Source organism: Artemia franciscana, chromosome 18 (genome assembly GCF_032884065.1).
Source record: "Artemia franciscana chromosome 18, ASM3288406v1, whole genome shotgun sequence".
Lineage (NCBI taxonomy): Eukaryota > Metazoa > Arthropoda > Branchiopoda > Anostraca > Artemiidae > Artemia > Artemia franciscana.
The window spans coordinates 26,799,683-26,823,618 of record NC_088880.1 but is presented as its reverse complement, the minus strand read 5'-3'; the positions used below and the strand labels follow the sequence as shown (position 1 = coordinate 26,823,618).

The 23,936-nt window shown below is 34.6% G+C and overlaps 1 protein-coding gene and 1 long non-coding RNA gene across 3 annotated transcripts in view; both read right to left on the bottom strand.

Annotated features, from left to right (window-relative positions):
- Positions 1-1,340: 1,340 nt before the first annotated feature.
- LOC136038822 (uncharacterized) lies at positions 1,341-4,920 on the bottom strand. Its single transcript, XR_010620313.1, has 2 exons — positions 4,812-4,920; positions 1,341-1,670 (listed from the first exon to the last, which is right to left on the bottom strand). It is a non-coding gene; the product is annotated as an uncharacterized LOC136038822 (long non-coding RNA).
- A 9,989-nt stretch (positions 4,921-14,909) lies between these two features.
- The window catches only part of LOC136038820 (sodium-dependent dopamine transporter-like), a 149,713-nt gene continuing 140,686 nt past the window's right edge, over positions 14,910-23,936 (bottom strand). For both annotated transcript variants that reach the window (XM_065722222.1, XM_065722223.1), the window contains 3 exons: positions 21,935-22,102; positions 18,360-18,462; positions 14,910-15,239 (listed from right to left, as the gene is read on the bottom strand). In XM_065722222.1, the coding sequence (XP_065578294.1) occupies positions 15,136-15,239; positions 18,360-18,462; positions 21,935-22,102 (375 nt within the window). In that variant the 3' untranslated portion in view covers positions 14,910-15,135. The remainder of the gene's footprint in view (positions 15,240-18,359; positions 18,463-21,934; positions 22,103-23,936) is intronic.

Below are 23,936 nucleotides of genomic sequence, written 5' to 3'. Positions count from 1 at the left end.
GAAGCCACGGAAAAAAACACTGTTAACGCTGTGGCAGTTAATAGCAAGGTTTTTGATATTTAAAACGTAGAAAAATCATACAAATGAACTTTATAAAACAAACGAGAATAAAACAATGAAAGCAGCAGCGAAAACAATAAACAATAAAAAAAAAATGTGAAAAGGAAAATAATTGCAGCTCAGATTTTGCTATAGATTGGGTAGACGTAACGCTAAAGAACACATTTTACATTTTTTTGTTTTTATTAAAGAATAGCTATTTTAACAAGAAAATCTTTCACTGGACCTTGAAAAAAAAGATGCGAAAGTCTCAAATTTTTTTTACTGTTCTTGATTTTAAGATAAAGAGATCTTTTCGGTTTATACAAGTAAAAGATCGCTTGAAAACCAAATAGAGAAAAGGGAACGGACTGGACGAACCGGTCATATTTTCTTGGATAAGATTATTGAAAAGTTTGGCAACAGAGGCATTTGATCTTATAGTTTAAAATAAGGAATTATATCGTGTGCATGTGAAATTGCAACCCAAGGTCACCAGATAAGAGAGGACAGCTAATCAACCATATCAATATTTGAAATTAAATTTAATCTTTTTCTTTGTCAAAAAATAACAAAAACTTGGTGAAACGGACATAAATGGAGCGTGGGCCGCGATATTCCTGCTATTGCATACCTCACTGATCTGAACGATACTAGCAATTACAAATAAGCGCTTAAAAAAGCATAAACATCAGTAGAAAACTATTTTAGGATTATTCCAGAAAAGGTGTGAATGGTAGTCCTGCATAGACAGTTGTGCATTAGGTAAGTTACAGCCAGCCTGTGACTTGCGAAGCGTACGGGGTTGGCTATATTATCTATTGAATTTCTTTAATTTGTTTTTCAAACTGAAACAGAAGAAGTAAAATGAAACTCAGTTTGTTTCTCACAAGGAAATATTTAAATATAGAAGAACAATTTGAATGTAGTATTTCTACAGGCATTTTGTCATATTTTTCGTTAAACTAACCTTGCTTCATTCCAAGACAAACTTAAATAAATGGATAATTTGCTGTCAAAATTGTTAGCATATTTGTGGTGGCTAAGAAAACCTACTAAAACATGTTATAAGAAATGCCCAAACACAGTATTTCTACTCACTTGTATAATTAATATCTTGTAACTTTATACATGATGAATTAGTACAGCCAAGTTGAGTTAAGTAATTATTTCAGGAGAGGATGTGGATTAAAATGTAACCAATGTTAATCCCTTATCTTTTGCATTTTAGGGGGGGGGGTCAGAAATCCTCTCAATGGCTTTTCAACTGCTGATGCGTTAGATGGGAATAGACACTAAAATCCTTGTCACCAGTGTTTATTAACACAAAAACGTTTACAAAAATGAGAACTTGAGATATATATTATGATAAATTACAGACCCCTTATTAAATGGCTGCTTAATAAGGGTTCTTACTGCATATTTGTAAATAAGCAACAACACATTACAAAACCAAGTTTGACGTGCGTATACCCGAGTTGAAAAAACATTAGCAGTTAGCTGCCTTACACTTTTTTTTTATTATTTTCAAACATCAACTTTTTCCATGTCACAATTCAAGTCTTTATAGGTCAACACGACCACATGTTCTCTGGAGAGCTCTTTGCCTTGAGGACACTCCGCTTCGCCATCTGAAAATATAGGTTAAGTAAGGTTCATAGTGCTGGTATTAAACTATGTAATTTACTTTTCGTTTTGTAGGTGCACAAAACGTAATAATGTTGTCCCCATCTAAAAACCTGTTTAGAGTAATAACGATAGGAAAATAGAAACATTTTTCGTTCACTGTAATCACCTTACATCTATTCATACCTGAAAACCATGATTTTCTCAGTTTTTACTTCGCTTTTGTTTCAAAGTTATGGGGTTTCAAGGGAAGTATCTCATTTTGTCAGTGATGCGATGTTGAACCAAGAAAACAAAATATCGGAATTAATTAAGTAAATTTAAAAAACGCTTCTCGTCCTTCACAATCTTAGCATTAAAAATCTCTTGATTCCTAAGAATCCCAAATATAACTACATCTTCAAAGGGAAGACCCTGCTTCTTCAGCATTTTGATGCCATATATTTTTAGCTTGTTTCGCTTATTTTTATCTGTACTTCTTCTTTCAGATTTTACTAATTTTTCAAAGATGTATATGGCCAGTTTGATCAATCAGAATTCATTTTTCACTAAGACGTTTTAGGCTAAGACGTGACTATATACATGCTTGCTATTCAGAGAGTTTTCCAACATCAAAATACCGTTTGACCACCTCTGTAGATCTTCAGTTTGAAGATGTACGATTCAAAGATGTACGAGCTTTTCGATGAAGCTGATGAAGAATAGCAAAGAATTCTTTTGTTGCGAAAACTGGACTTTAAATTTCTTAGTGTTTTCTTCAATGTTTTATTATTGTATTGTATAACTAAGAACAAGCCAAGTTTCTTGGTCTGACTAACCGTTTTACGTTTGTAATAGCGTTTTATTTTAACGATTAACGTTATTTTAAATGTAGGCCCAGTTTGATGTCTGAAGACTTATTATTAGCTTTGCAGATCATTTCAGATTAGACTTAGGTAACCTGGAGAAAGACACTTAGCAAAGTTCACGTGATGATGTGTAAATGACTTGGTTTGTTTTATTTCTCCTGTAACTATAGAAATAGTGGTAACTCTAAAATAGTTACCACTTGTTCTAAATTAATTTAAAGATAGTTGGAGTTTATTTTTAATGGAGGCACTCCTTTTGAGTCCAAATTGAGTCCTTCTCAGTCCTTTAGAAGGACTTCAGGAAATCCTTTTGAAATTTATAGCAAACATATGTCTGAGAGCTTGCAAATTCCCAAGTCAGAATTTCCAGGTTATTATAATCCAATTATAATTATTCAAGGTGGCAAGGGCGCTGAAGGCAAATCTTAATGTTTGGGGAATGTTGCCTTATTAAGCAATTACGCAAACTATCTTATTAAGCAATTACGCAATCACTGGATGTAACTACAGAGAAGGCTTAAGAAAAGAAGTCCCTAAAATGGTTACCAATCAAAGCTAGGCTAAAATCTAACGGACTGAAAAAGGTTTAGCTTTAGTTTAGTTTAATATTTTTGTAATGTATCTGAACATAGATTTTCTCTAATATATGGCTGTACATGTCTCTAGTATCTTAATATAGGTGTCTCTTATTTATACTTTTGGTTTTAACCAAGTATTTTTATTTGTGCATTTTTTGTCTCTTGTCCTTATTGCACTCAAATAGCCAGGGGAGCAATGAAGACGGTTGTCACCGCGGCACAGCCTCTGAGGGTTACACCGAATTCTTAATGTCAGTACTATGATTTACTTAAATTGTGATAGTAACGGTGGAGAGGGGAGGGGCGACATTGTCCCTGGGCAATGATAACCCTAACTACACCTCTGTTTTATTTTTACCCCTTTAAAGGATTGTTCTATCCTTCAAATTATTTTTGTCTCGCAGTTTCTGTTTTATTTATCGATTGATTAGATTTTCACTGCTTGATAGTTTGATTGTAATCAGGAAAAACTAAAATGAACTTGAAGTTAAAACTTCGAAGAAAAAATAAAGTAATATCCTCATACTATTAAACAGTTCGTGGTAACGGACTGTAAGTAAAGAAAGACTCAGGTTAATGAAAACCGATCTAACGAAATTGAATTTTTATGCTGGTTTTAAACACATAAAATTAAGTTTAGAATTACCCAACAAAAGAAAAAAGCTTTAGGAAATTGGCTCCATTTTCAAAATAGGACAAAACACCTCCAAAAGGAGCTTTAAGTAAATTTAAAAAACGCTTCTCGTACTTCACAATCTTAGCATTAAAAATCTGTTGATTTCATATTGATTACATATATATATATATATATATATTATATATAATATAGTCCAGCATATAAAAGAACCTTATTATAAAAGTTTCAAGCTCCTATCTACAAAACAGGAAGTTTTTCATTTCTTTCCCAGAAGAAGGATCACTGATGCCAGCTTGTTTATTTTTCTATTTTCCCAATGATGATCGCATTTAACCAAAGACTCCAGAGAACTGAAAAAGCACTCATTCGAGTGGAAACTAGAAGTTCTAGTGTTCCAAGAATCTCTATTGATTTAGCAGAAAATTGCATTACAGCGAAAAACATTTTTAGCCTTAAGACTAAAGATGTTGCCACAATGCAGAATATTCTCAAAGGGTAAATAGCCCCTCCCAATTAATACGCATTGAGAGAAGGAGTACTGGTTCACACCAAAAGAGGCGTCAAATACACATTGTTAACAAAAAAATATACAAAACACATCAACTTGAAACTCTAAACGATCTCATTATTGAAGCAATTTGTATTTACTTAGGTTATAAGGCTTACTATAATTTCCTACTTTAAAACGTATTATATTATCGATATGATAAAAGTTTGTGAAACAGCATGTTAAGTTGACCATCATACGAATAGAGTTGTGAAATCCACGTTTTGACGCCACACCAAATGTTTAAAAAAGTGCTCAATTAAACTTAAACTCAAAACTATGTATTCATAGTAGCCTACAGGGTGACGCGAATTTAATTAAATAAGATACCAGTCTTTAAATCACGCAGTAAAACAAGAATTAGTAAATAACACTCACACAAGAAACAAAATTATCTCTAAATTGTAAATGAACGTATGCCCCACCCTTTGCCGACTGATACAGTAAGCTCCAATATTGGCAATTACAGAGTTGGTCTGGAAACTATTGAGAGCAGCGTATCTATTAGGAGAGAGAAATTTGAAAGTATGGCTTACCTTCAAGTACTTTCCCCTGAAGCGAATGGCCATTCTTTTTTATAAGCACAAGCTCACAAGCCGGACGAATGTCACGCCATGGAGTTGTTAGAAATTTGATACGCTAAAAAAGACAAACAAAGTGAAATTTTAGAGGAAAAGTCTTGGGAAAAAATGATTTGCTGATTATACAACATAATAGAAGTGATTGATTATATATACAAGAGACTCAAAAGTTAAGTTAGTCAAGTTCATAACTTATGCGAATGGGCCACCTACACTTAAAAGGAAACAACTTTAAAAACTTCAAAATATATTTTTTTTAGATTTGAGCAGTTTATTTTTAACAGATTTAGTCTTGTGGCATTCTACAACCAATTACCCAAATGCCAAGCTGTTTTACCAAGTGTCTTCCTTCTTGGTAATATATGGTAACCAGGGTGGTAACCCAATATGGTTTTCCTATATATGTCGCTCAAATGTAACTTTGATGCGTCGGTGTCTTCTGTAACTACAAACAGGTTTACCAGCTAGGAGGTTTTACCCCCCCTCTATATTTGAGAAATACTTTTTGGAGTTTGTACTGAAAAATAGGAAAAAAAACTTAAGTGCGTCCCTCCTGATTATGAACAATATTTTTAATCTTTATTTTTAAAATATATAACACCTTTAATATAAATTAAAAAGAGATATACTGCTAGTCTTCATTTTAATGGGTTAATCATTCAGTCAAGAAAATGAACACTGTGTTTTATAAATGTTTCACATTGCCTTTTGAAACATAAGAGTGTAAAATGGTACATGATAAGGCAGATAAAATTAATCCACCATATTCTTACGGAATCTAAGCGGTCTTAGAACGTGATTACAGGCATGAAATGCGTTACAACTAAATATGAAAATAAACTCGTTATTACTATTGATTTTATCGGTGGAATGGTTGATTTATTTGCACCTAAGTTAAGATTATTCTATAAATTCTATATAAAAATTGGCCAAAAAAGGAGACAAAACAGAGCCCATCGGTAGGCCCTTGATCTGAAGGAAAATTTTTCTCGAGACATAAAATACAATGAGAACTTGCTGCAAAGACGTACAAGCGTCACTGTTGTGTCAATTTCCAAAGTTTTGGAAAATTTCCAAATCTGCTCAAGCAGAATATTTCTCTAATTTGTAAATAATTGGTAAATTCTCTCTCATTGATCTTTAGCTGGTTTCTTGATTCAGTGTATTTTCTCCTCGTGTACAATTCACTTCGGAAGGTTAGATTTGGCTTTTTTTTTCTAGCACTAAGGACGACATGGCGGAGATCCTTATCGAAACATTTGCCTGATTTTCCCCTTCATATTTTGCTACTGGCTCAAAAGACCTTCGTTTTTTCACCTATTTGATTTTATTTTTCATTTATTATATCCTTTTCTTTCTTTGTTTCATACTTCACTTAGACAATGTAGTCTTAGAATGTGATTACAGGAATGAAATGTGTTACAACTAAACATGGAAATAAACTCGTTATTACTATTGATCTTAAAGGTGGAATGGTTGATGTAATTGCACCTAAGCGTTTTGATTCTAAAGCAGCTGATCTTGAAGAGAAATTTAAAAAATTAGATAAAGGTATGATTTTAAAGGCTATTGAACGAAAAAACGAAGATAACATGAATTATTTAGATATTCATATCGAACTATCTACTACATATTAAATTATTACATTTCATCGGTCGTATAGAAAGAATGAAATATAACTAAACTATTTTTAAAAATTACATCTAAAATTCTTATTTTACAAGATCCGTATCGATCTTTAAGCTCAGGATCCGACAAAATGCAGAAATGTCGGAACTTGTAATTTAAAATTGTGTGATTTCAATTGAAAGGGGGGGGGGGGGTAAATTGATGAGATGATCTAGGTGGTGTCTAGAGCCCTTTTTACATTGTGAAAAGTTATAAAAATGAGACCAAATTTGGTTACCTAACATAATTAATTGATGTTGAAATGGTGTAAAATGGACTGAAAATGATGTAAATTAATGGGTTTATCTAGGTGAAAGTATCAATTACTATGATACTTTCAGACATATAAACAGACATAGACAGACACTGGGACAAGCGACCGCCCGCCAAGATTCACAAGTAGAGAAAGTCAGAGAGACAAAAACATATTCAAACACACAAATTCAGAAATACAAACAGACAAATACAGACAGTGGGAGAAGCAAACACCCGCCTAGACACGCAGGCTCGTAGAGTAAAAGAGACAAAAACATATACATACGCACAGATTCGGACATACAAACAGACAAAGACAGAGACTGAGACAAGCAAACACCTAATACCGCTGTAGGAGCACTTGAGCGGTCCCAGGGCACCCGACAATTCCCTAAAGCGCTCCCAGAGAAGCCTGGAATGACTCTAGGGATCTAGGGTTTCTTTAGGGGAAACTAGGACTACTCTAGGGGGAGCCTTAATGCGGTCCCAGGACACTCAAAAGGGCCCTAGAGTGGTACCGGGGATGCCTGGGATCGCTCTAGGGTCCTGGGGATGATTTAGGAGAACCACTTTAGGGGCTCCCTAGTGCGGTCCCTTGCCACCCAAAAAGGTCTTAGACCATTCTCAGGGCGACCTAAGCTGACCTAGAGGGATCGTAGGGGCCCAAAAAGCATCCAGAGGGCGCTCCAAGAGACTCCAGGGCCCGGCAACCCGGGTCGTTTCGCTAGCGTGAGAACTTGCTCATATTTCTAGTATATTTGAAAATTTAGATAAGTTCTCCGGTCACACGGCGTGAAAACCTGCTCATTTTCCACTATATTTGAAAGTTTAGATAGGTCCCTCGGTCACACGGCGTGAAAACCTGCTCATTTTTCCAGAATATTTGAAAGTTTAGATAGGTCCCCCGGTCATATGGTGTGAGAACTTGAGTGGGATTTTCAAGTATACTTGAAAATTTCGTGAAGTTCACCTAAAAAACACACAAAAAAGCCGCATAGTTCTTTTATTGCGTGTTTGGATCGGGCCCCGTGTCACCCCCCCCCCCCCAAACACGCAAAAAACGAAAATCATGTGTCCATTAGGTTGACTTTGGGAAGAACCTGTTGAGGTTCACCTTCGTCCAAAAATGATTAAGCAGCAGCAAATCGGATGAGGATCAGATAGTTTGCTATTAACTACTATCAAGACTGCACCTCTGTATACTCCTGTAGACTACAAGTCATAAAACACCTTAAGCTTTTACTTACCAGCAGTTATATGCTTGCTTCAGTTTTTTATCAAAAAAAAAACTTTTTCTAAACTCTCTTGAGCAAATCACATGTTTCACCCCGTTTGAATTTTCGCGCTTTTGAAAAGGAAAGTACTGTGGATACGATAATAAAAAAATCTGTAAGACGAGAACAAACTTGAAAAGCACAAAGCACGAATTAAAAGCAGTTGCAGTTAAGAAAAAACTGAAAATAAATACATATTGCACTAATTTTGAAAAAATGCCAAAAAGTGTCCTTTTTTTCAAAAAGTTGCCTTTTTTCTCAATAGTGGCACGGTGTCACCCAGAGTGAACAAGTGTCAAAAAAGCACTAAAAGTGTCCCTTTGGCAACCCTGAAAATGGCTAATTTGAAACAATAGATCAGTGTCATAGATGCCGTTAGACTAGACAGAAATCAAGTGACGCTTATTTTTTTTTTCTTTAAGTCCCGAAGAGAGCTGCCTTTTGACCACTTTGACTATCTTCTTAGCCCCAGTTATTTTGTTACCCAAGGGTCATCAAATGGAAGGAGCAAAGAATCACATTGGTTTGAACAGTTCTGCACTTGTGCTCAATCCGTCAGAGACGATAAAGCGCACGTCTTGTGAGTATTATGTAACTAGCCAATTTACATGAGGCTCTTTATGGCAAGTGACACATGCAACTACTTCAGAGACTTAAAATACGCACCCATCTAAGTACAGCCAATTGAGCAACAAATCACAGGCAAAACTAAAAGAGATTTATTCCATGGCGAAGAGATTTATTCCAATACTTTAATTCATGACAAAAACTTTAAGCACTTCGGAGTAAGTGATCAGATTAGTGAGGCTTCTAGACTAATAAGGTCCCTGTGCTGGACCTACTGTATGTTTTCTATAGCTGGGTTCCATCTCTGGATCCCGCATTACCAATCTAAGGTCAAACCAACTGTGCTACCATAAGGCTGAGCACTTCAGTCTTCTTTTTAGTATCATAGAAAAGGTGGTATCATCTCAAGAGAGATTTATCAGTGTTTTTATTCAATGAATTTCATTTATTTTTGATGAAGCAGTAGCTTCAACCTAGTAAAGATGAATCTTTGCCCATAATGCCCGAAAGAAATGTGTTTTTCGAAAAATTATTTTACGTAAAAAATGTTTAATGCTGGTATTCAGAAATGCCAACTATTTTCCATGTTAAACTTCAATGTAAATTTTGAGCATAAAATCAAAGTTTTATGCTCGAAATTAAATGCTGGAAAAAAATTTTCTGCTGGGAAAGCATTTAAAATGGATAGCACTAATGTATCCCCTTTTTCTTTTTTCCACTCTTATTTTTTTCCCAAAGGCTAGCAGATTACTAGATGGTCATAGAGAGGCGATTGACAGCTCATTTGAAAAATTGCGCTTACAGTTAGTGCCCTTTACGTAAATTGAGATCAATAGCCCCAATTCAAAGTGTTTTTTCAACCTTCTGCCATTCCGCTTACCAGACTTGTCGTTCATTAAGGTAACTGAGCCATTCGTACGTTTCTAAGTGACAAGTTCAAAGCTTACATTTGTTACTAAGGAGGAAGTTTAAACTTCGTATCTGGTTGGATAAAAATGTATTGCTCATAGGGCAATAATTTAAGTTAGTAGAGAATCATTGCGCAGTTTATTTTCCATTTCATTAAAAGTTGTTGTGTTTTTATATTTAAAAGAAAAGTTTGTTACTCTTATTTCATACTCTGTTGTTCAGGATCCTGAGGTGGCAAGAGCGAAATCGTGCTGTACCCAGGTCTTCTAATAGGCGTTAATACTGCTGATGCGGTCGGAGCTGTATCCTATGCACATGTGGTCGATTGAAAAAGAGATGGATTAGTGAATTCGGGATGGTTTCAAGGTTGTTTCTTCACCCTTTATGAGAATTTAATAGATGGCAGGATATCTGTTTATAGTTTCCCGGATATTGGGTCGAAGCTCACGGAGCGTGCTGGCAAAATACCCCAGTCTACTTACAAGTATCTGCCCGCCCACAGAGGCCTTACTCGTTTGCTTTAGTTTCTTGTTTTTTCTGTTTTGTGTAGTGTTTGTATTGTTTCTTGTATTGATACTCCGCTTTGATTTTTTGTGGCGGGTCAAAAATAAATTATTATAGAATGTAGAGGTATACACAGTGCGACGACATATAGTATATGGCATATAAAGTGTAGATGACAGTGTGTGACATCCTAAAAAAGAGGAAGGCAAGCAAAAATGAAAAAAAATGCTGGTCAATTTTTATATAAAAACAGTTGTTTTCTGTCCCCCCCCCAAAAAAAAAACAGAACAGAAGACAGGTCACTAGGTTTTTGACAAAACTGTTTGTTGTTTTTTTCCATTTTTTTTCTGTTTCTGTATTTATGAAAATAGAAACAGTGCTGAGGCTTAATAGATACATAAAAGGAAACGAATTTCATTTTGATCTAAAATATTCAAAGCTCGGTAAATTTAATGTCACCCATCTATGGCGAAGAGCCTAAGAAAATTTGCCTGATTTTCAAAGTAACTAGACAGCCCTTCCAAAAGTCAACAAATCTTACTAGAATTCGTATTATCAGATCCAGAAACCGAATTGTAGAAGTTCTAAGCTCTAATATATAATGTGAAAATTTGTATTTTTGACTAGAAGGAAGATTATGGATGCAAGTTCAATCCTCTTTTAAGGGCTGATTATATTGATAGTGTTATTCTAGATGATCGGCAGAGAGAGTTAATTTCATCGGCAACCCGAAAGTTCCATTGCTCTCTTTAAGTGATTAAATAAAAAACAAATTTTGTTTTAACTAGAGTATGGAGCGACAGTAAACTTAAAACGAACAAAAATTATTCCTTATATGAAAGGGGCTGACCCCTCCTCAACGTCCAACTCTTTACGCTAAAGTTTGACCCTTTCTCACAACTCTTCTTTTACAACAATAAAAAACTTTTACGTAAAGACCGGACGTTGAGCAGGGGACAACCCCTTTCATATACGGAATAATATTTGTTAGTTTAAGTTTTAATGTCGCTCTCTATTTTAACTGTACAGGACTTTAACCATGCGAAGTGGCCGTGAAGTTATGTCCCTTCCCTCCATCCTTCCCCTTTCAGAGAGAGTGTTTTGCAAGGTTTGTTGGCTAATCAAACAGCTTGTGATAACGAACTACAAGAAAACAGCGATTCGGCTCAATAGTAACCGAAACAAAAAAATCACAACAGTAGATAGTATCTATTGTTGTCAAATTTTTATTAAACATGAATAATCAAGAAGGTGCTAAGCCTAGATAGGGTGTTTCACAAATTAGTGGTGAGGGTTCCGAACAGCGAAAAGCTTCACGAAAATACGGATTTTTGTTTTACATCGATAATCAAAAATGATAGAGAGAGAAAAAGTGATAAAGTGCTAAAGTTAATTGAAAAAGAGTAAATTTAAAAAGTGATATAGGTGCTAAAAATAATTGGCAAATGAATTCAAAATAAAACTGTCGGAATAACAACCAATTCATAAATAAATTACTTAAAATGATAAAGAATAAACATCAATTACAAAGAATAAAAATAAATGAAATGACAAAGTGACGAAATGGCAAAGAATAAAAATAAAACTCAAAAGTAAAGCACCAATTACTTAAAATGAAAATTCATCCAATTACAAATAAATCGCGCAATCAGTTGATTGCTTATCATATCAATAATCAGTTTTTAAGGAAAAGTGACCCCATACTCAACTTTTAGAAATTTCCCTTCTGTTGATTTTTGCTTCCCAACTCATTAACATCTATTTTGTTCCAAGAACAATCTGTGCTTGAAATCAATCAGAATCACTTTATGATTTTGAATAAGACCAACCTATCTGGTTTAGAAACAGAGCTTGGAAACAGAGGAATGGGAGGGGGGCTTTTGCACTTACATCTACTTTCAAGCCTTTTTATGGGTGCTATAACTTTTAATTTTAAATTTGCTGAATTGGAAACTGAATTTATTTGGGCCACCTTTGTAAAAACAATAAAATGAGAAAGATTACGGTGATATTTTGTTGATTTTTTCGCAACAGTAGTGACATAAGTTATATTCTATCTAGAAGTACAGCAGAGAACAAGAGAAAAACAGGCGGAGAAGGGGTCGTAGGAGGGCGGAATCTATGTGGGAAGTTTCTTTGGAAAAAATGTTGTTAGTCCGAGGCTTTGTCATTGTATTTATTGAGTGTAAAAAAAGAGGCATTACATACCTCTCCTGGACACAAGCGTTTCTAACCTATCCTTTTATAGATTGTATATTATGTATAATAGATTTCATTTTATGTAACTCATACCTAAAATGACGAAGGTTCCAAACAAGACATGCATATTCGAGATGAGAGCGGAAAACATATACAAGTCCTCGACTAAAGATGGCTGTAGATATACAGTAAATATAATCAACTTTACAAGCACTTCTGACCACTACCATTTACACTAGCTGTGTCGTAGGGGTATATTGTCTCATATATTCCAGATATAGCAAGGAATACATACTTTCCTTGAAAAAGAAAAGCATGAGTAAACGAAACACCTTGTGGAAATAGATTTTTTCACTCAAGTTGAATACTAGTGTAAAATATTTGAAAAGTTGAATATGGTATCTTCTTACAAAGACGTAGTATACATATTTAAAAACAAAGAAAAGAAATTGGCTTAAAAAAAATAGAGCTATAGAAACTAAAAATTACTATTGAAAACAGCATGAATGATCTTTTTCGCCTGTTGTACCAGTGTGTAACCTCCAATGAAATTACTTTGTTTTTCATTGTGAAATTTGTTTTTGTAGATCACCTATCACAGGTTAACATAAGGTTAGACAATTACTTTCAAGCAGAAATTTTGAAAAATATCGAGCCGTCAGAATTTACTTTTTTAGAATAAGAATCTCTTATTGAGCCGTCTTGTGACATTTACGGAAGACAAAATTTGGTAGCAGGAAACTTCCTGATTTTTGTATATCAATAAGAAATAAAATCCTCAGCTTGAGGGAGTAAAGCTCTACAAATATTAGTTCCATTTGAAGCGCCATATTTGTGTGAATCTGGCTTTTCGGCTGTCCCAGTAATAAACAGTAAGTATCGCTCGAAACTTAACATTGAACGAGAAATTAGAATCACCACGTCCAATTTTATTCTAACATCAAACCAGAGGGTGTGCAACATAAGAGGGTGTGCAGAGAACATCAAACCAGTCCGTCCTATTAAAGATTTTAATAATATCAATCATTTACCGACGTTCAATAGATTATTTCCGAACTCAGATTGTTTATCTTTAAGCTAACTTAACCACAATAAACTGCACTCAAACTAACTGTCAAACCGTTGTTCGGTACGTTTAAACCATAACCAGCTGCTACAAACAAAACCATGGCGGCTATCCAGACTGAACTTGAATATTAACGAAATAGTTGAAATTAAATGTATCATATTTACTCAAGGAAAATCAGTTTTAAAAGGATAGTCTTATTATTTCTTGAGAAGATCATTTTGGAAAAAAATTACGTATTACGGAAGCCACGGAAAAAAAATACTGTTAACGCTGTGGCAGTTAATAGCAAGGTTTTTGATATTTAAAACGTAGAAAAATCATACAAATGAACTTTATAAAACAAACGAGAATAAAACAATGAAAGCAGCAGCGAAAACAATAAACAATAAAAAAAAATGTGAAAAGGAAAATAATTGCAGCTCAGATTTTGCTATAGATTGGGTAGACGTAACGCTAAAGAACACATTTTACATTTTTTGGTTTTTATTAAAGAATAGCTATTTTAACAAGAAAATCTTTCACTGGACCTTGAAAAAAAAAGATGCGAAAGTCTCAATTTTTTTTTACTGTTCTTGATTTTAAGATAAAGAGATCTTTTCGGTTTATACAAGTAAAAGATCGCTTGAAAACCAAATAGAGAAAAGGGAACGGACTGGACGAACCGGTCATATTTTCTTGGATAAGATTATTGAAAAGTTTGGCAACAGAGGCATTTGATCTTATAGTTTAAAATAAGGAATTATATCGTGTGCATGTGAAATTGCAACCCAAGGTCACCAGATAAGAGAGGACAGCTAATCAACCATATCAATATTTGAAATGAAATTTAGCTTGTTCTTTGTCAAAAAATAACAAAAACTTGGTGAAACGGACATAAATGGAGCGTGGGCCGCGATATTCCTGCTATTGCATACCTCACTGATCTGAACGATACTAGCAATTGCAAATAAGTGCTTAAAAAAGCATAAACATCAGTAGAAAACTATTTTAGGATTATTCCAGAAAAGGTGTGAATGGTAGTCCTGCATAGACTGTTGTGCATTAGGTAAGTTACAGCCAGCCTGTGACTTGCGAAGCGTACGGGGTTGGCTATATTATCTATTGAATTTCTTTAATTTGTTTTTCAAACTGAAACAGAAGAAGTAAAATGAAACTCAGTTTGTTTCTCACAAGGAAATATTTAAATATAGAAGAACAATTTGAATGTAGTATTTCTACAGGCATTTTGTAATATTTTTCGTTAAACTAACCTTGCTTCATTCCAAGACAAACTTAAATAAATGAATAATTTGCTGTCAAAATTGTTGGCATATTTGTGGTGGCTAAGAAAACCTACTAAAAGATGTTATAAGAAATGCCCAAACACAGTATTTCTACTCACTTGTATAATTAATATCTTGTAACTTTATACATGATGAATTTGTACAGCCAAGTTGAGTTGAACAATTTTTTTGTGTGTGTGAAGAATAAGTAATTATTTCAGGAGAGGATGTGGATTAAAATGTAACCAATGTTAATCCCTTATCTTTTGTATTTTAGGGGGGGGGTCAGAAATCCTCTCAATGGCTTTTCAACTGCTGATGCGTTAGATGGGAATAGACACTAAAATCCTTGTCACCAGTGTTTATTAACACAAAAACGTTTACAAAAATGAGAACTTGAGATATATATTATGATAAATTACAGACCCCTTATTAAATGGCTGCTTAATAAGGGTTCTTACTGCATATTTGTAAATAAGCAACAACACATTACAAAACCAAGTTTGACGTGCGTATACCCGAGTTGAAAAAAACATTAGCAGTTAGCTGCCTTACACTTTTTTTTATTATTTTCAAACATCAACTTTTTCCATGTCACAATTCAAGTCTTTATAGGTCAACACGACCACATGTTCTCTGGAGAGCTCTTTGCCTTGAGGACACTCCGCTTCACCATCTGCAAATATAGGTTAAGTAAGGTTCATAGTGCTGATATTAAACTGTGTAATTTACTTTTCGTTTTGTAGGTGCACAAAACGTAATAATGTTGTCCCCATCTAAAAACCTGTTTAGAGTAATAACGATAGGAAAATAGAAACATTTTTTGTTCACTGTAATCACCTTACATCTATTCATACCTGAAAACCATGATTTTCTCAGTTTTTACTTCGCTTTTGTTTCAAAGTTATGGGGTTTCTAGGGAAGTATCTCATTTTGTCAGTGATGCGATGTTGAACCAAGAAAACAAAATATCGGAATTAATTAAGTAAATTTAAAAAAAGGCTTCTCGTCCTTCACAATCTTAGCATTAAAAATATCTTGATTCCTAAGAATCCCAAATATAACTACATCTTCAAAGGGAAGACCCTGCTTCTTCAGCATTTTGATGCCATATATTGTTAGCTTGTTTCGCTTATTTTTATCTGTACTTCTTCTTTCAGTTTTTACTAATTTTTCAAAGATGTATATGGCCAGTTTGATCAATCAGATTTCATTTTTCACTAAGACGTTTTAGGCTAAGACGTGGCTATATACATGCTTGCTATTCAGAGAGTTTTCCAACATCAAAATACCGTTTGACCACCTCTGTAGATCTTCAGTTTGAAGATGTACGATTCAAAGATGTAAGAGCTTTTCTATGAAGCTGATGAAGAATAGCAATGAATTCTTTTGTTGCGAAAACTGGACTTTAAAATTCTTAGCGTTTTCTTCAATGTTTTATTATTGTATTGTATAACTAAGAACAAGTTAAGTTTCTTGGGCTGACTAACCGTTTTACGTTTGTAATAGCGTTTTATTTTAACGATTAACTTTATTTTAAAATGTAGGCCCAGTTTGATGTCTAAAGACTTATTATTAGCTTTGCAGATCATTTCAGATTAGACTTAGGTAACCTGGAGAAAGACACCTAGCAAAGTTCACGTGATGATGTGTAAATGACTTGGTTTGTTTTATTTCTCCTGTAACTATAGAAATAGTGGTAACTCTAAAATAGTTACCACTTGTTCTAAATTAATTTAAAGATAGTTGGTGTTTATTTTTAATGGAGGCACTCCTTTTGAGTCCAAATTGAGTCCTTCTGAGTCCTTTAGAAGGACTTCAGGAAATCCTTTTGAAATTTATAGCAAACATATGTCTGAGAGCTCGCAAATTCCCAAGCCAGAATTTCCAGGTCATTATAATCCAATTACAATTATTCAAGGTGGCAAGGGCACTGAAGGCAAATCTTAATGTTTGGGGAATGTTGCCTTATTAAGCAATTACGCAAACTATCTTATTAAGAAATTACGCAAGCACTGGATGTAACTACAGAGAAGGCTTAAGAAAAGAAGTCCCTAAAATGGTTACCAATCAAAGCTAGGCTAAAATCTAACGGACTGAAAAAGGTTTAGCTTTAGCTTAGTTTAATATTTTCGTAATGTATCTGAACATAGATTTTCTCTAATATATGGCTGTACATGTCTCTAGTATCTTAATATAGGTGTCTCTTATTTATACTTTTGGTTTTAACCAAGTATTTTTATTTGTGCATTTTTTGTCTCTTGTCCTTATTGCACTCAAATAGCCAGGGGAGCAATGAAGACGGTTGTCACCGCGGCACAGCCTCTGAGGGTTACACCGAATTCTTAATGTCAGTACTATGATTTACTTAAATTGTGATAGTAACGGTGGAGAGGGGAGGGGCGACATTGTCCCTGGGCAATGATAACCCTAACTACACCTCTGTTTTATTTTTACCCCTTTAAAGGATTGTTCTATCCTTCAAATTATTTTTGTCTCGCAGTTTCTGTTTTATTTATCGATTGATTAGATTTTCACTGCTTGATAGTTTGATTGTAATCAGGAAAAACTAAAATGAACTTGAAGTTAAAGCTTGGAAGAAAAAATAAAGTAATATCCTCATACTATTAAACAGTTCGTGGTAACGGACTGTAAGTAAAGAAAGACTGAGGTTAATGAAAACCGATCTAACGAAATTGAATTTTTATGCTGGCTTTGAACACATAAAATTAAGTTTAGAATTGCCCAACAAAAGAAAAAAGCTTTAGGAAATTGGCTCCATTTTCAAAATAGGACAAAACACCTCCAAAAGGAGCTTTAAGTAAATTTAAAAAACGCTTCTCGTCCTTCACAATCTTAGCATTAAAAATCTGTTGATTCCATATTGATTCCAAATATATATATATTTATTATATATAATATAATCCAGCATATAAAGTAAGCTCCTATCTACAAAACAGGAAGTTTTTCATTTTTTCCCCAGAAGAAGGATCACTGATGCCAGCTTATTTATTTTTCTATTTTCCCAATGATGATCACATTTAACCAAAGACTCCAGAGAAATGAAAAAGCACTCATTCGAGTGGAAACTAGAAGTTCTAATGTTCCAAGAATCTCTATTGATTTAGCAGAAAATTGCATTACAGCAAAAAACATTTTTAGCCTTAAGACTAAAGATGTTGCCACAATGCAGAATATTCTCAAAGGGTAAATAGCCCCTCCCTATTAATATCCATTGAGAGAAGGAGTACTGGTTCACACCAAAAGAGGTGTCAAATACACATTTGTTAACAAAAAAATATACAAAACACATCAACTTGAAACTCTAAACGATCTCATTATTGAAGCAATTTGTATTTACTTAGGTTATAAGGCTTACTATAATTTCCTACTTTAAAACGTTTTATATTATCGATATGATAAAAGTTTGTGAAACAGCATGTTAAGTTGACCATCATACGAATAGAGTTGTGAAATCCACGTTTTGACGCCACACCAAATGTTTAAAAAAGTGCTCAATTAAACTTAAACTCAAAACTATGTATTCATAGTAGCCTACAGGGTGACGCGAATTTAATTAAATAAGATACCAGTCTTTAAATCACGCAGTAAAACAAGAATTAGTAAATAACACTCACACAAGAAACAAAATTATTTCTAAATTGTAAATGAACGTATGCCCCACCCTTTGCCGACTGATACAGTAAGCTCCAATATTGGCAATTACAGAGTTGGTCTGGAAACTATTGAGAGCAGCGTATCTATTAGGAGAGAGAAATTTGAAAGTATGGCTTACCTTCAAGTACTTTCCCCTGAAGCGAATGGCCATTCTTTTTTATAAGCACAAGCTCACAAGCCGGACGAATGTCACGCCATGGAGTTGTTAGAAATTTGATACGCTAAAAAAGACAAACAAAGTGAAATTTTAGAGGAAAAGTCTTGGGAAAAAATGATTTGCTGATTATACAACATAATAGAAGTGATTGATTATATATACAAGAGACTCAAAAGTTAAGTTAGTCAAGTTCATAACTTATGCGAATGGGCCACCTACACTTAAAAGGAAACAACTTTAAAAACTTCAAAATATATTTTTTTTTTTAGATTTGAGCAGTTTATTTTTAACAGATTTAGTCTTGTGGCATTCTACAACCAATTACCCAAATGCCAAGCTGTTTTACCAAGTGTCTTCTTTCTTGGTAACATATGGTAACCAGGGTGGTAACCCAATATGGTTTTCCTATATATGTCGCTCAAATGTAACTTTGATGCGTCGGTGTCTTCTGTAACTACAAACAGGTTTACCAGCTGGGAGGTTTTACCCCCCTCTATATTTGAGAAATACTTTTTGGAGTTTGTACTGAAAAATCGGAAAAAAACTAAAGTGTATCCCTCCTGATTATGAACAATATTTTTAATCTTTATTTTTAAAATATATGACACATCTTTAATAAAAATTAAAAAGAGATATACTGCTAGTCGTCATTTTAATGGGTTAATCATTCGGTCAACAAAATGAACACTTTGTTTTATAAATGTTTCACATTGCCTTTTGAAACATAAGAGTGTAAAATGGTACATGATAAGGCAGATAAAATTAATCCACCATATTCTTACGGAATCTAAGCGGTCTTAGAACGTGATTACAGGCATGAAATGCGTTACAACTAAATATGAAAATAAACTCGTTATTACTATTGATTTTATCGGTGGAATGGTTGATTTATTTGTACCTAAGGTAAGATTATTCTATAAATTCTATATAAAAATTGGCCAAAAAAGGAGACAAAACAGAGCCCATCGGTAGGCCCTTGATCTGAAGGAAAATTTTTCTCGAGACATAAAATACAATGAGAACTTGCTGCAAAGACGTACAAGCGTCACTGTTGTGTCAATTTCCAAAGTTTTATAATCTGCGCAAGCAGAATATTTCTCTAATTTGTAAATAATTGGTAAATTCTCTCTCATTGATCTTTAGCTGGTTTCTTGATTCAGTGTATTTTCTCCTCGTGTACAATTCACTTCGGAAGGTTAGATTTGGCTGTTTTTTTTTCTAGCACTGAGGACGACATGGCGGAGATCCTTATCGAAACATTTGCCTGATTTTCCCCTTCATATTTTGCTACTGGCTCAAAAGACCTTCGTTTTTTCACCTATTTGATTTTATTTTTCATTTATTATATCCTTTTCTTTCTTTGTTTCATACTTCACTTAGACAATGTAGTCTTAGAATGTGATTACAGGAATGAAATGTGTTACAACTAAACATGGAAATAAACTCGTTATTACTATTGATCTTAAAGGTGGAATGGTTGATGTAATTGCACCTAAGCGTTTTGATTCTAAAGCAGCTGATCTTGAAGAGAAATTTAAAAAATTAGATAAAGGTATGATTTTAAAGGCTATTGAACGAAAAAACGAAGATAACATGAATTATTTAGATATTCATATCGAACTATCTACTACATATTAAATTATTACATTTCATCGGTAGTATAGAAAGAATGAAATATAATTAAACTATTTTTAAAAATTACATCTAAAATTCTTATTTTACAAGATCCGTATCGATCTTTAAGCTCAGGATCCGACAAAATGCAGAAATGTCGGAACTTGTAATTTAAAATTGTGTGATTTCAATTGAAAAGGGGGGGGGGTAAATTTATGAGATGATCTAGGTGGTGTCTAGAGCCCGTTTTTACATTGTGAAAAGTTATAAAAATGAGACCAAATTTGGTTACCTAACATAATTAATTGATGTTGAAATGGTGTAAAATGGACTGAAAATGATGTAAATTAATGGGTTTATCTAGGTGAAAGTATCAATTACTATGATACTTTCAGACATATAAACAGACATAGACAGACACTGGGACAAGCGACCGCCCGCCAAGATTCACAAGTAGAGAAAGTCAGAGAGACAAAAACATATTCAAACACACAAATTCAGAAATACAAACAGACAAATACAGACAGTGGGAGAAGCAAACACCCGCCTAGACACGCAGGCTCGTAGAGTAAAAGAGACAAAAACATATACATACGCACAGATTCGGACATACAAACAGACAAAGACAGAGACTGAGACAAGCAAACACCTGCCCAGACTAACAGACACAGAGAGTGAGAGAGACAAAAAACATATCTTTGATTTTGAGACAAAAACACGAATATGTGTGCAGCTACCCGGGTGCAGGTAGAAATTAACCGACTGTTTGCTTGTCTTTCTCACCGTGCCTGTGTGTCTAAGCAGGTGTTTGCTTGTCCCAGTGTTTGTCTTTGTCTTTTTTATGTCTGAATCGGTGTGTTTGCATGTATTATTGTCTCTCTCACTCTCTGTGCCTGCGTGTCTGGGCGGGTGCTTGCTTCTCCCAGTGTCTGTCTTTGTCTGTTTGTATGTCTGAATATGTGCGTTTGTATGTGTTTTTGTCTCTCTCACTTTCTGTGCCTTTATATCTGGGTGTGTGTTTGCTCGTCCCAGCGTCTGTCTGTCTGTTTGTAAGCCTGAATCTGTAAGTTTGTGTGTTTTTGTCTCTCTAACTCTCTGTGCCTGTGTGTCTGGGTGGGTTTCGCTGGTTTCATTGTCTGTTTTTGTCTTTTTGTATGTTTGAATTTGTCTGTCCTGTATTTGTTTTTGTCCCTCTCACTCTCTCTGCATGTGTGTCTGGACCAGTGCACTCTTGTCCCAGTGAATGTCTTTGTCTGTTTGTAGGTGTGAATCTATGTGTTTTTATGTGTTTTTGTCTCTTTCACTCCCTGTGAATGTGTGTCTAGAGCGAGGTTTACTTGTCCTAGTGTCTATCTTTGTCTGTTTGTATTTCTGAATCTGTGTGTTTGTACGTGTTTTGTCTCTCTCACTCTCTGTGCCTGTTTGCCTGTAACAAACTATTAACTAATACAAAAATTCTTAACAAACAATTAACTAATAAAAAATAAAAATAGATCCAAAATATAAAATGACTAAATAATAATTATTGGAGTAATTAATTTTAAATAATTAATGACAATTAAATGTTTAAACAATTCAACTCATAAATTGAACAATAATAAAAAATAAATTTTAATTTACTAATAAATTGAAAATAAATTGCTCAATAAATAAAATTTTTGTTAAAGTTTTAACTGAAAGTTCTTATGGGGAAAGAGAAGAGTGGCAATAATAAACATTTTGCCCCGGGTGCAAGAGAGGCTAGAACCGACACTGGAATGAAGATGGTATTCTATGGAATTACTTTCTCTGAATTCTTAGCAACGATTAATTGTCATATTTTACACTGCTTTCTACAACATGTGGGAAGCTGTAAGCTTACCTGAAATACTTCTGAAAAGCAGCCTTTTTCATAGCATTAAACAGTTACAATAAAATATTACCTCTCTCAATGTACCAGGAGTGACGATTATTTTGAATATTGCCACACCAGGAATCATCATGACGCTAGAACAAGCCACAAGCCAACCCATTACGTTAGCCCAAGCAGGGTAGACATATCCGTCATACGTCAGAGGATGATAATCAATCAATCCATTGATGATAATAACCTGTAAGTAAAAAAATAATATTAAAAAAAAAATCAGATAGCCAAACATAGAAACAAACCTATATAAAGTAAATCAAATGTATGTCCGAGTGTATCTCCTGTATGCTATACAGTACAGTTTATCAATGTTACCAAGTTACCATCATTGGTAACTTGTTACCAAGTTACCAAGTTACACATCAGTTACCTCACCATACAAGATCATTGTTACCAAGTTACCATCATTGTTACAACTTTGAGAAGTTGTAAAGCAGCCTACCTTCTTGGGAAGGTTTTAGCTATACAATTTTTTCCACCACCCCTTCCCAATGTACCGTTAATACTTTTCACACTTACTGAAGTCAGAAACTCTGTAGCAAAAATGTTAAAGTTGCTTTCGTTCACATTATTCACATTTTATGGGTACAAATGATCTGACAACGTGCGATGTGACCTAATTCTCCAATACTTTGAAGTTAAGAATATGATCAATCATTTTGTGTGCGATGAAAATTTTCCTGGGGGAATTGCAGCGTGGGAATTTTACAGGGAGAATTTTCAGTGGTGGGTGGGGCTAGCATTTTCCAGGAAAAAAATTTCCTCGGGGAGTTTTTGAAAGGGGGGAATTTTTTGAGGAGGAAATTCTCAGCAGGAAGAGGGTTCTTCTGGAGGAGAATTTGTTGACTTCCTGGATTTTTTCAAATTCTTCTAAAATACAATCGCTATTAATGGACAGGGTGGGGGATTTTCCTCGGGGAACTTTCCGCGGGGGCAATTTTCTGCGGGACGAATTTTTGGAAGAGAATTTTACGGGGAAGTTTCCCTTAAATTTTCTTTCTTTCAAGATCATACTAACCCGTGACAGAATCCAGCTTACCAAATCTCGACGGATAAGCAAATATCAGAGGCAACGCTATAGCGTTGCCTATAGTAAAGGCCATACGGCTCTAATGTTTTATTTTTTTTCCCAGAGACCCTTCATATGGAAGGGATCGTCGTATAAATTTCAAAGGGGATGCATTTGATTGGAACTCCAGAGTCCTAGTGCTCTTTTAAGATTCAAAAGTGATCGGAGGGCAACTAGCCCCCCATGGCCTTTTTTCCACAAATACGCCCGAAAAAAGTTTTGAGGTAGCCATTTTGTTAACAATAGTCTAACGATCATATAACAAAACTCAGGGGTCGACACAACCCACAAGATCCCAGGGGCAGGCGTTTTAAGTTATGCCCTGGGGGCAAATATGGGTCTCATAGAAGAGATACTCGTATAAATTTCAGAGAGGCTCATTTAGTTGGAAATTAAAAGTTCTAGTTCACGTTTTCAGAGTCAAAAGAGATCAGAGGACACCTAGCCCCCCCCCACCTTTCCACAACCTTATTTCCCCAAATGCATCAGAAAAAAATAAGATACCCATTTTGTTAAAGGTAGTTCAAAGGTCAGATAAAAAAACGTCAGTGTCATTACATCTCCCCATGACTCGGGGGCAGCCGATGTAAGTTATACTCTGAGGGCATATATGGCTCTTATGGAAGGGATGCTCTTTTAAACTTCAGACAGGGCTCATTTGTTTGGAAATTGAAACTTCTAGTTCACTTTTTAAGAGTCAAAAGAGATCGGAGGGCAACTAGCCCCCTCAGGCCTTTTTGCCCAAATATGTGAGGAAAAATTTTGAGATAGTTATTTTGTTAAAAATGGTTAAAAGGTCAGATACCCGGTCAGAAGGCCCCGGGGCAGTCGCTGTAAGTTATGCCTTACGGGCACGTATGGTTCATATGAAAAGGATGCTTATATAAACTTCAGAGACGGCTCATTTGATTGGAAATTGAAAGCTTTAGTTCATTTTTAAGAGTCAAAA